Source organism: Apus apus, chromosome 8 (assembly GCF_020740795.1).
Source record: "Apus apus isolate bApuApu2 chromosome 8, bApuApu2.pri.cur, whole genome shotgun sequence".
NCBI lineage: Eukaryota > Metazoa > Chordata > Aves > Apodiformes > Apodidae > Apus > Apus apus.
Genome location: NC_067289.1, coordinates 16,393,045 through 16,405,659, shown reverse-complemented (window position 1 = coordinate 16,405,659; position 12,615 = coordinate 16,393,045). Strand labels below are relative to the sequence as shown.

The 12,615-nt window shown below is 40.6% G+C and overlaps 1 protein-coding gene across 13 annotated transcripts in view; it reads right to left on the bottom strand.

The window, feature by feature from the left end:
• Positions 1-299: 299 nt before the first annotated feature.
• LRCH3 (leucine rich repeats and calponin homology domain containing 3) overlaps positions 300-12,615 on the bottom strand; it is a 62,661-nt gene continuing 50,345 nt past the window's right edge. For 8 of the 13 annotated variants that reach the window (XM_051626801.1, XM_051626804.1, XM_051626803.1 and 5 more), the window contains 3 exons: positions 11,594-11,731; positions 9,272-9,349; positions 4,751-7,092 (listed from right to left, as the gene is read on the bottom strand). In XM_051626801.1, the coding sequence (XP_051482761.1) occupies positions 6,892-7,092; positions 9,272-9,349; positions 11,594-11,731 (417 nt within the window). In that variant the 3' untranslated portion in view covers positions 4,751-6,891. Of the gene's footprint in view, positions 3,837-4,750; positions 7,093-9,271; positions 9,350-11,593; positions 11,732-12,615 lie in introns of those variants that run through there. The other 5 variants (XM_051626802.1, XM_051626806.1, XM_051626811.1 and 2 more) reach the window with 1 other exon arrangement.

Genomic DNA, 12,615 nt, shown 5'->3' with positions numbered 1-12,615 from the left:
CTCAAGTCCCAACATGAGCATCCTGGCCACTGGGTGACCAGTGTGACAGGAACAAAGGTTTTTAACCAGACTGACCCCCCCACGAGCTCACACCTCCCAGGTGAGGAGAGAAGCCCTTGCCTGGGGACCATGGCCATGCTGCCATCCCAGCTTTTCTCTCCTGGTTAACTTTGAAAACTAGGGAAACAAACCAGGTCCATTGCCAACTGTGATGACAGGGGAGGGGAAATAAACACCCAACACAGAGGATGTGACATTCATTGATGCAACAGAAAAACAGCAGGAAGAAATACAGTAAGTCATGTAAGTTTTAAAACTTTATTTCAAATTACCCATGGTTTCCTTTTATATTATCAATGTGCTAGAAGTTCACACTACTGGCAGAATACAGGCAATTTAAAATAAAGTATACAATATTCAGACACATTTATATGTAACAGACTTAGAAATTATGGAATGTATTTACAGACATACAGCATGGGATGAAGCTTTAAAATCCTTTACTCTTATTAATTACACGTTTACACTGTTTTCAGAAATAACAAAATTAATCGCTTTGTAAAACATCACAATCTCTATACAAAACAAACTTTTAGATGTCCAAATTCACCTTAAAAGTCCTCTGTTTCTAAAACCTTATTTCAAAGAACCATTTATAGCCATAAAAGGGTAAAAATACTATATGCCATCATGTCACGACCAAGAACAACAGAGGCATTCTTGGTGTAAAGAGTTGTCTCTGATTTATTTTAAGCAGGCCACCGAGGCTGGGGCCTTTAGGAAAGCCTCCCCCTTCACAAGGGAGAGACCCAAACCTTGGCTGTTTTGCCCCAACCATCACAATGCCATCAGGGCTGTCAAGTGCCTGTGCTGCCTGATCTGGAGTGTGTAAGTGACCTCACTGAGCCCCTGGTGCTGCTCAGGGCTCAGCAGAGCTGGAGGGAAGAGTGTGACACAACAGACAAACACCAGCAAGCACCAAACACTCCTCCCACATCCTCCAACACAAATGCCCCAGAAAGGAAAGACAATTGCCTCTTTGCTTTAACACACAGCATAAATTTTCATACGGCTTCTTTAAAATACTCTTTCCATGGGATACAACAAAAATTGCACATAAATACACAAAAAAATCCCAAACTATTTTGCAAAACAGAACCAAAATTGTTTTTGGTATAATACATTAAATAAACCATGTGATGAAATTTCAGGTTTGGATTTTTGTCCTAAGCATCTGGTCAAGCTTTAGTCTTTGCCAGCATGAAAACACAGGATTATAAATGTCAAACTAACACGACCACATACATTGGAACTGCCAGAGTGAAGCATTGCTGAGGACACAGTGACACTGGGGACAGGCCACCTGTCCAGCCATACCACCAACTCTTTACACCAACTCAGCTGCTGTGTGCAGCCACTGCTCCTGCAGAGGGCAGCTGTGGTGACCAGGCACGACAGGAAAAGGCTCAACTGCCCAGCCCATTAATTCCTAAAAACTAATATTAATGAAATGCCAAACTTCCACCAACCCAAACACTGTTCAGTTTTGTTTTCCCCAAGTGCTGGAAGCTGGACTGGAGCAAACAACACACCCTCACAATTCATGGAGGGAACAGTTTTCTTAAAATGGGAATACTTCAATACTCCACAAGGGGTGTGCTATTAAAAAAGTTAACATGCCCCTGTAATGATACAAGTGACCCAATATTGAAAACCAAGATGAAGTCAGTGCCTCCCTCTTTCAAATTATCTGCACACACACAGGAAACCCTGTGGTCTGCACTGTTGGCTGCAAGTGGCAGAATATTCCACTCAGCAAACGACAGCAGAGACTTCAGACACTTTTATGTAATCCTTTAAGAATAACCAACACTCCTTGCAAGCAAAATTAAGTGAAACACTAGCCAGGCTTAAGGAGGAAAGTGTGTCTGTAAAGAGCTGCTCCCTTCCTCTGGGTACTGCACGTTATTGGCATTTTCATTTCTTGCAGGGCTCAAGGCAACGCACTTACCAGGTACAAAAAGGCTTCCCTTGTCATCTGGGCACCTTAAAACACCCTTCAGGTGTTCTTCTCCACTTGCAATGTGATCAGCCAATGGCAATAAGAACCAACTGGAATAATTATGTGCAGCAGGGGATTCAAACAGTCACCAGAATGGACCTTAAAAGAAATACATGAAGCAAAACAAAGTGGAAACAAAACTGCAAATCAAAAAGGGAAAAAATCCAGCTAAGACCAGTCCTTGCCAGTGTTCCCAAGGCAGGTTTACTTCAGCAAAAATGACCTTTAGCCAGCCTGTTCCCATTCCTCCTCCTTCCATTATCCCCAGTAAATCCTCTTGGTGTATTCTGCTTCAAATACCTCCCCAAGTGTAAGTGTAAGTGTGTGTGTGTGTGTGTAAAACAACAAATCACAATGGTAACTGATCTGGTAGTGAGCTTGGTCTCTCCCATTCCTGCATATTCAATTTCCTTTTTTATGTTAAGGGAAGAGGAAGAAAGTCATGATAGTTCTGTAAAGCCAGTGAAACTCTACATAAATGCCAATGATAAAAGGCTTTATTTATTAAAGCCTTGTTAAACCCACAAACAGACCACTGTTTGCAACAGATTGCTGCTTTGGCAACATGCAGCTCACCTGTGGAAGTTCAGTAATTGTGTTCTTAAGATAATACATTTCTCAGTGTCTGGGACATTCATCACTGCTGGCATGTCTGCCTGGGGTGCTTCAGCCCCTAATGAATGTATTATTTGATAATGGGTTTCTAATGATTAGTATGAGAGGCTGCAATTCTTCATCCTGCAGTGAAAATACATCCATGGCTCTTGGTGACATCTAGTCGTGGTTTGACAAAACCATTGAGTAACCAAACATCTCTACATGCCCAGAAGGGGAGGTGAGAGGAGGCAGGAGACCTTCCTCCACTGATGTTGGAAAAACTTCCTGATAAAGACATGCTAAAACTCAAACAGAAAGTGAACCCAGCAAGAATTCTGATGCAATTGATACAATGTGAACAGTTCTGGTTTAGTAACTTTTTACTAAGATGTTTCTTGTGGAGAAAACATGAAGTATTTTTTTCCCTTAAGAAATAAACTGATCTTTTTTTTTTTTTTCCCTTCAAATTTTAAGCAATGAGCACATGCCAACACAAGTTAACAGCTGCATGAGGTGACCCTGCTATCAAACACTGCAGGTTAAGACTGTGTGTTGCAATTTTTTAAATATATAAGAGAAATAGCTGTTGTTCTTTGGAGGCAAAGAAACTCTCTTTCTTTGAACCCTGCAGGGGAGGAAAGAAATTTCTCTCCTCATGTGCCCACTGCAGCAACATCCTTTCTCCCCCCCCCACCCCCAAACAAATTCCCCTAGCAATTGCTTTCCAGACTCTACACTCATGTCTTCAGTCTACAAGGCCAGTCTCCACAGCTGGCTCCAACAGCCAGCCACTGGAATTCCCTGCCCTCCTCCCAATGAACTGTTTTTTTTTTTAAATAAGGGGCAAAAATATCGATAATAAAAATGTTATTGGAAACTGTTGCGATCTCCAAAAAAAATGGAGAAATGACGTAAAACATTCCTGTCAGGAATCACGGAAACTCATTTCCTTAGAACAGAGCTCTGTGTGTTTGGATGCACTGCACGGGCAGTAAAGTCTTCACGTCCTTCTGCTTAGCCAAGGTAACCCAAAAGGTCCTGGAGGTCTTTACACAGCAGACAAGTGGTGAAGTTGCTGCTGCTTTGGGGGCGCCAGCTCCAGGAGCGCCTGGACAGTCACAGCTACCTGTGTCAAACCCTTCTCTTCTAAAATATGGAGAGGCAAACATAATTGCTCCTGAATGGGGAACAAAACAAAGACAAAAACAAAATGGATGAAAAACACTCAACTGAAAAGAAAAAAAAAAAAAGAAAAAATTAAGCAAAAGGTGACTGAAATATGAAATGTTACAGACAGCTCACACACACAGAGGAATGAAATGAAATTGCTGCTTGTGACTAATGAACCGTGAACGTGACCACTCAAAGGAGGAGGCCTTGGGGTAAATCCTTGTGTTTATCAAACACAAATTTGAAAAAGGATTGTGGGAGAAGCGGGGAGCAGCAAATTGGCCTCTTCTCTCTGCCCACACTGAAATGGCAGCATCTTGTGAAACCAGAAGTAGATGAACTTGAGGGGGAAAGCTTTGCTTCAAGACAATGACCCTGCTACTACACAGAGTAGAAAAGGAACCTTGGCTTTCTTTCCAAAACACAACTGCCTTTTTGAGGGAGCCCTCATGCAGCAAGCCTGGACAGCGTGAGGCAAGACCTGCATTAAAGCAGAGATTTAAATACTGGTGTGTGCCATGGAAACACTATGCAACAAGTCTAAGAAGAAATGTCATATTAAAAGCAGTTTTCATCTCATGAGACACACTGCCCACCTGAAGTCCTGTCTGTGTGTCTGTGCTGATCCCTATCATTACAATAATTCCTTGGAAGGCACAAAAAAAAAAGCAGAAAGCACAAGTTGTTTCATGGAAGAAAAAACTTGCTTCTATGTAGGACTGAAATAACTTTGTCCATAAAGGTAGAAAATGCTGTTTCTCCTGTTCAAGGCAACGAAAAACCAACAGAACATTTCTAGGCAAACATCCATCCTATGTTATGTGAGTCACTGCTGTTGATTTATCTTCCAGAAGCACATCTGCTGGGCAGGTCACCTCCACAGCACTCCAAGGAATAAGAGTAATACGCAAAATGCAAAAAGAGGTTTCAAAGTGTTTATTAATAATTGTGCTATTCTCAGAATTTAAAGCCTTATCCTATGTTAAGTCCTTGGCACATCCTGGCCATCCTCACTCCACAGCAGTCAGGATACACGTCCAACGGTTCTGTTTCTGTAGGAACTAACCAAAGTCTGCCCTTCCTATAGAGCTGGAGAGGTTATTTTTCACACGTTATTTCCACATCGACCTGCATTTCTCCACTATTTCAATCTTTACTGACTTTTTATGTTGAAGAAATCCTTCAGCATGAACAGTGGCAGCCAACACTCCTCCCACAAAGCTCAGAGTGGAGAGAAAACAAATCAACCCAGGCTGAAACTCTCACAGTAAGCCATACCAGCAGGCTGAGAGACATTTTTCCTCCAGCAAATTGATGTTATTTTGAAAAAAGTGTGCTTTTTGAGAAAATACTTGTAAACTTGAGCAAATATGCCTTATCTTTTTTTTCTTATGTATGCAAACAGATAAGGGGAAAACCTTTGGAATGACTCCATACCACAGTCATGACAAACAAAATTTAAAAACTGGAAGGCACCGTTAGTGTCAAACCCCTTGCAGCTTTTATCACAGTGTTCAGTAGAGTTCAGAAACATAGAACTGAGTTCATTTTAGTTCATACCAGTAAGCTGTGCAAAAATAGCTTATTTAAAAATAAAACAATCTCCCCCGTCAAAGGTCCCCTCTTTCCTCAAAAATGTTTTGCTTGGACAGAACACTTTGTGTGATTTGGAAAGAAGGCACCAACTCCTCTGCTTGATCCTTTGTTGAATACTCACTTCATGTTACAAAAGTTTGTGAGATCCATGTACACATGACACATTTTTACTGATAGCAACAACATTTGCAACTGAACTCCTGTGTATCTTAAACTGTGCTTCAGAGCTGTTGCCAGGTTAACACTGGAACACTAACACCACTTGAACTGGGCTTACAAGCCACTTGCTCTGTTTTCAGATACAAGAGAAATTTATTGGGAACACATTTGGAACAGCCATTTAACTTCCCACTTACCTGTCACTGGTCTTTGGGCAGAGTTCCCTGAATCAATCTACACTCTGAGAAGACATGGTCTTTTACACATCGCATGGCCAGTGCCCTGAAGTTCTGATGTGTCCCTGAGACATGAAAGCATTAAAGCACCAGGATGCTTTTCCCAGGAGGGAAAAGCTGTGAAGCTTTGTGGTAGACTACCTGAGTTCTGTAAAACTTACATTTCTGCAATCGCAGGATACAAAGGTTTCTGAGCATGACAGGGTAAGAGGAAGAAGGGAATAAGCATGGAACAAGCATGGGTTGGGGCACCCACAATTAAGTGGTAACTCAATAAGTTTTTTGTTAAGCTTTATCCAGAGCACAGGAAAATGCTGTGACATTCTGTGGGATCTGATTTCTTTCTGGGCCAAAAAAACTTTTCTCCCAAAGCTCTTGAGGAGCTCAGTTTATCTGAAAATTTTCTTCTTGATCTGTTATGAAGCTCAAGTAGCTCAAGATTAACTGACAGTTATTTTAAAAATCATGATTCACAGTAATACACCAGAGTTTACAAATACGAGAAATCAAATGTTATGTTCTCAGAGGGAGGATAAGGGACCAGGGGGAAGAAAAAAGTATCACTTCCAAAGTCCTGTGGACAAAACTTACTAGACCATGTCTCCTGAGACTGTGATCTCATCAAGAACCCTGATGTTGAAAAAAATCCCTCACATCCTTTAACATTTTTCATGAGATAATCCTCAAGCAAGTTATCAAGATGGGTGCAACTGCAACTGTACAGATGGGGAAACTGGGGCACAAACCAAGGAGGCAGTTTTTCCCAGTAGTCCATCACTCCTCAGCAGACTACAGCACCCACCAAGTGACCTAACCTCAGTCCCTCGCTCCAGCCCACAGACAGCACTTCCTCCCTGGCAAAGGCACAATATCTGCTCAATCTGACACAGCACATACAAATGTGAATTATGTCACAGAGGGTTGTGTGCACCAATGTGTTTACACATTGTACTTGTCACCTCTGTCCCATCAGTGGCAAAGAAAGCACGTCATACACGCAGTCTTGACGAAAAGCAGAAGCCTTTCCCAAGCCCCAGAGCGGAGGGAGGAAGCAGCAACACTGTCCTCCAGCTAGAGAAAAAAGACCCAGCGATAGAACATACAGAGCGTTAGCATCAGGGTACAGTAAAACACCACAAAGCCCCAGAGCTGAATGGAAAGGGAGACAAGACTGGATTCTTCTGAATCTGTCCCCAGGGAAAGAAGAGTCTCAACTGTTCTCTTAACGCTGAGGTTTAGCTGAAGAATGTCAGAAGGGGAACAAAGATTGTCCTGTCCAGAGTGTGTGAGCAGGAAGGGAAAACAGACAGAAAAAAAAAGGTCAGTCAGTTAGCCATAGCAACATCCACGAAGCAGACTGTCATCAGACATCTCAGATACAGAACCTACATGTTCAAAAAGCATATCACAGCTGGTTAATTCTCACAAAGGAATCTGCAAGAATTCAATTGCAAAGAACTCAATGCAAATATTTAGTGTTCAGCGAGGTGCCTGTCACCTGTAAAACTTCAACATGGAACAGTCTTTGTTGTTAAAAACAGCACTTGACACATGCCTTAGTGATAACCACTCTTCTCTGGGGAAAATGAACAGGCTACAGGTTTCTGAGATGCTGTTGGCACCAACTACTCACCAAAGCTAAGTCTCCACATGTGTGCTCATTAATGAAAACCGTAAGACAAGGAATTATTTATGTGAAACTGGTGCTTGAATGTAGTACCCTCCCACTGTGTACCTCTTCCCTCCCTTTCACACAGGTAACTGTTGTGTAGCAGTGACATCTAGATGTGCAAACACATCAGTCTGTTCAACTGTCAGTGTCTCTTGATGCAAAGGCTTTAACTAGCAAAGTCCTAGAGAAACAGCTGCTCTGCTGTGGTGCCTGTCATCAGCATTTTCTAGAAGGAGCCTTCCTCTTAGCAGGGAAGTATTTCTACATAGATCCATACTTCTGGAAAGCCTTTTATTTTTGTAATTAGAATTCAAATGAAAGGAAATACCTGCAGGCATTTTTTCAAGAAAAATACACTAGGCTGCCACGCTGTTCTTGCATACAGGTCATCTTACGTTCACATCTCAGTAAATATGTAACCCAGACATGTGAGAGCAACTGTGGAGTTCAGGTATTTCAGTAAGTTTCTCCAGAGACACTCTCCTTGAACTCTTCCACATGAAAGCAAGAAGTATGAGAAAAACAGGAGGCTCCTGGCAGTAGGTGTAACAGATTTGGCCTACGGGGAACTTCTTCTTGAATGGCTTTTTTGCTTGTTTTTAAATGTGGGACATTTCAGTAATCTGCTCCATAGTGCAATCCCATAAAAATTACGTCTTCATATCTGAGGGAGTCATAAATAGGGGAGCTGGGACAGAACTGAACAATTTTGCCCTGGAGGAATTTATACTGTGCAGTTCTGCTGGAAGTCTGAAATTTCTTAGGGGGTCAAAATAGTGCAGGCTCTCAAAGTACTAACGAGCACTTACAACTCCCTGCCACGTCCCAGTGCAACTCACCATTGAACCATGTGAAATTACCAGGCAGCTCAATGTTATCCTAAAATCCCAATGGCTCAAATGCCAGCAAGTAAAGCTATTTGAAAACACCAGAAAATACTGCATGACTGACTTGAGAACATTGCTTTTAGAAATAGCTGGGAAATGAGTCACTAGGTTTACTTTTCCCTTTCACAACACAAAAGAAAGAAAACAGCATCTAGAACAGAAACACTAATGCTTAACAGTGTAAGAAAATCAAATCAATTAATACACTAGAATAAGAAAAACATGGTGCATCAAAACTATTTGTGCTGAGACAGCTGCTGAGTAAGACAAAGTGGAAAGGACAGGAATCACAGAAACAGGATAAATGGACTCAGACGGACTAATTTATACTTTTCTACCTTCTAAATCTTTCAAGTTGCAGATGGGGACAAGGAATACCAGAGAACAGATTTCTACTACTGGTACATAGCAAGAGTTAGGATCTATGCAAAGATAGCTACCATCAGAGAAAGGCCAGTAATCCTGCTACTTGTTGGTAAGACATTAAAGACATTCACGTAAGAGAATTATTCTGAAGAACATGAAAAGCTTTGCGAGAGAAGTAAAACATGCAAAACATCATCCAAATTTTATCCCACTTTTAAGCTGTTAAATATCTAACCTCGAGAAAACGTCATTGCTTTTATGGAAACACCTTGCAGTTCTAAAGACAGACTCAAGCTGCATCAGCTATTATGAATCTGAGTGAATCAGATCTCTGATAAAACTGTATCAGTCTTCAATGTGGTCTGAAAGACAATGTAAGGTAAGTTCAATCTATACTACAAGACTCAGCTTATACCTGAACCTGCTAAATTTCAAATAATTCTGCTTTTATCAAATCTTTCAAAGAAGGTTTTATTTTCTGAAGCATCATTAAAACCTGCACTGTCAGGATAAGAGAAATACATACCTGAGGCACTCCAATCCTTCTGCAAGCTTCCAAGAAATTCTCCACATTTCGTCTGCATTTTGCCATTGTAAGTTTAGGCTGCAAAGAAGCAAAGGAGGCAGGGAAACAGCATTCTTAACTGGCAGGGTTTTAAAAGATCTTTACTTTTTATTTAAATGCAATTCTTAATAAATGTCTTTGCAAAAACATACTGCACTGACATAAGCTTGTCTAATTCAAAGCAGGTTCTGTTGAAGTTTTCTTTTTCTTTTATTTAAGAAAAGCAAGCCCAAAATTCAAAGCTATTTTATGAAAAGCTAATTTATGAATGCTGGATGTTTTGTTTTTTTTAAGAAGACCATTCCAAGCTAAGCAATATTTATACACAAGGTGTTATATAAAACAGGCTATTGGTTTTAGTGACTACAGTATGAGAATTTGAAAATATATATTTTGAATGAAACACACATGCATGGTTTCCATGCTGTGATTTCAGAGCAATTTCATGATATGAAGCAATCTGGAGTCTGTTCTGGATTACTACAATACAAAAATATATTAATTTCAAAACATTTCAATTACCAAAGAGATTAAAAAAAAAAAAAGGCTAGATGAAACCAGAAAATACTGGAATTGAAGCTTGCTGTTTGCAAACCTCTTGTAGATGTGTTTGATGTAGCTGTTTGAATTGCACTCTCCGGCACTTTTTCAAGCAAGCTTTTTGCTACAGTTAGCTTTCACACCTCTGCACAGACATTATCACGGCACAGGCTCTGTTTTGTTTCTATTCTTGAAGCTTATTCTTTTCTGGTGAAAGAGACACAAGCTTCCTGCTCCTTTGAACAAGCCACCCACAGCCTATGTAGCAGCAGGGAGCAGCCTCTGTGGGTTCAATACTTTTCTGTTAAGTGCTGGGATTTCTGCTCTGTGCTGTATTTCCCCACCAAAAAAAGCAGGTTAAAGGCTCAGCACTGACTTCTTTCTCTCCCAGAGGACAGAGGGAATACAAAGATCACATTGTGACTGAGAAATGACATGATGCCTCTTTGGCTCCTGAAGCCGTGTGGCTGAAGGCTGCCTCTTCCTTGGGATTTATATGACAAAGCCATGATTTAATTCCCAACACAGAATACTCGACAGCACATGAAACCAGGCCATTGAAAAGATATTGGCAGTGACCTAAGTCTTGTGAATAGCAGCTGTATGTGCCTGGTCTCCATGATTCCCCAAGCTGCCTAGAATGTTGGTGTGTCCAGTTCAATCGTTCTCAAAATAATGAAGACATCTGCTTGCTCACATTAAGCCCAAGGGAGAGGAACCACAATGATATAGTGGGCAGCGCTGTAAGTGCCAGTTTGAATTCCAACCAACACAAAGACTGACTCCAAAATAAGGAAAAGCAAACAATATGCATGTTTCAACTTCTTCCCCCTAGGAACAACTTCTTCCCTTTTTTCTTTTCTTTATTCATACAATGTAAAGGTGCATAACAAACAATCTGCCTGTTCATACTGCTTTTAGGTAGCTGACCCCAAATATTCTCCCTGAACTTTCCAACTTCCAAAAATACAGATTATGTAAATAACATATTGTTGTTTCACAGTTCTTGACTGTTCTCTAATTCTGTGCTTTCCCTAGATGATACACAGTAATGCACCCAGAAATAAATTAATTTTGTTGCTTTCCAGAAACACTACAGTCAGGCATGGGAAGAGAAACAACTTTGGAAATTTTCTCCATGTGTTTCCTTCCTTGGTCTGAACAGTTCCCAGACAGAACAACCTTCTTTCCTGCTATTGCAAAGGTACAACTGATTTGTTTTGTTCCAGGAGATGCTGTTCTCCAAGTAGCTTGAGTGTGCTCTGCTAAAATTCCCAAGCAGAGGAATCTGTTATGCTGTAAAGTGGACACAGGAATCAACTTGGCTTCTCTGCCTGTTTTCACTGTCTGGTGTTGTGGGATCCTAAATGTCGTAGAGAATGTTGTATTTCCCTAACGTTTTCCTGAAAGTCTCAGACCTTTTGATCTTTTGAAAGACCTTATTTCAGTTTCCAGGCTGAATGGTCTCTAATTTCACCAGTTTTCAAGTTAACGTAAGGAGGACTTGAAAATGTTAACATTTTCTAACAATCTCTGTTAGAAGTAACTTCATTTAAATGAAACAAACACAAGTGTATTTTTTTAATGATGCCACAGACCTTTTTCTAGGCAGAACAGATGGTTATTTTTTCTCAAGTGTGTTCACAAAGCAGAACGTGGAGTTCAGCATTTGTCTAGATTACAGGACTTTGTTGGATTGTTGTTTTGGACACCTATAAAGCACTATCATTATTATATACTTACAACAGCAGGTGAGGGGACATGAATGCTGGGAACAGAGCGGGGACGGACGTGATTAGCTAAATGGCACAGAACAACCCCATCAGTAAGAGCTGCTCCAAGGTCACTGGGCAACGACACCTTCAACCGTGACTCTATATTCTGTAGGAAAATGAACGTGGACACACAAAAAGTAAGAGCTGGTTTCCTCCAGCTGTTTCATTCTGCAGAACATTTTATGAGAGGCAGAGTGCTTGCATCACATCTCTTTGTCCACCCTCATGACATTTTCTGAATAACATCAAGGAAAGCTTTTTGCACTGCTGTGGCCCAGAGCTGACCACAGTCTAGGAGCAATCGAGTTCAACGATCAACAGTTTTCATTGTACTGCCCAGGGGACTTCATTATTCAACAATAATGGAAATCAGGGTCTAGGAACAGTTTTCCTAATCCTACATACTCTCAGAGAATGGTTCTGCCAAGAGAAGGGAAAATAATTTTCTTTGTGGGTTGGAGGACACCACAGTTAACAAAAGTCAAGACAACAATTTTGCCTGTAAAGAAAAATCTATACTACTTAGTGTATATAGTTAAAAAAAAAAAAAAAGAGGTTGTTAGCATTTGTGTAAGGGAATCAATAAAAATTCCATCCAGGCTTTTAATCTTATTTCAAACACTGTGTGAATTTCACTTAGTTCTGTTATGCTGTATCTAATTTTTTAAAAATATTAAAAAGAAGAAAATTATGCCTACCTGGGAAGCAGAAAAAGACACAAAGCATTCTAAGATAACAGACGAGAGGCAGTGTAAACAGGACCAGGTTTTGTTTTGTTTTACTTAAGATTACCATCTCCTTTCTCTAAAAGGAGCAAGTTACTACTTTAAAATTTACAAAGAGAAGGAATTATCTCTGTCCATCTGGGATGCTTATGGCTTTTAAAATCAGCTTTAACAAATAGGAAGTCTTATTTCTTGGCAACATTCAGACAATTGATTCCTCAAGGAATCCCTTCCTGCTCTCCAGAAACAAGTCTGGGGCAAAGCA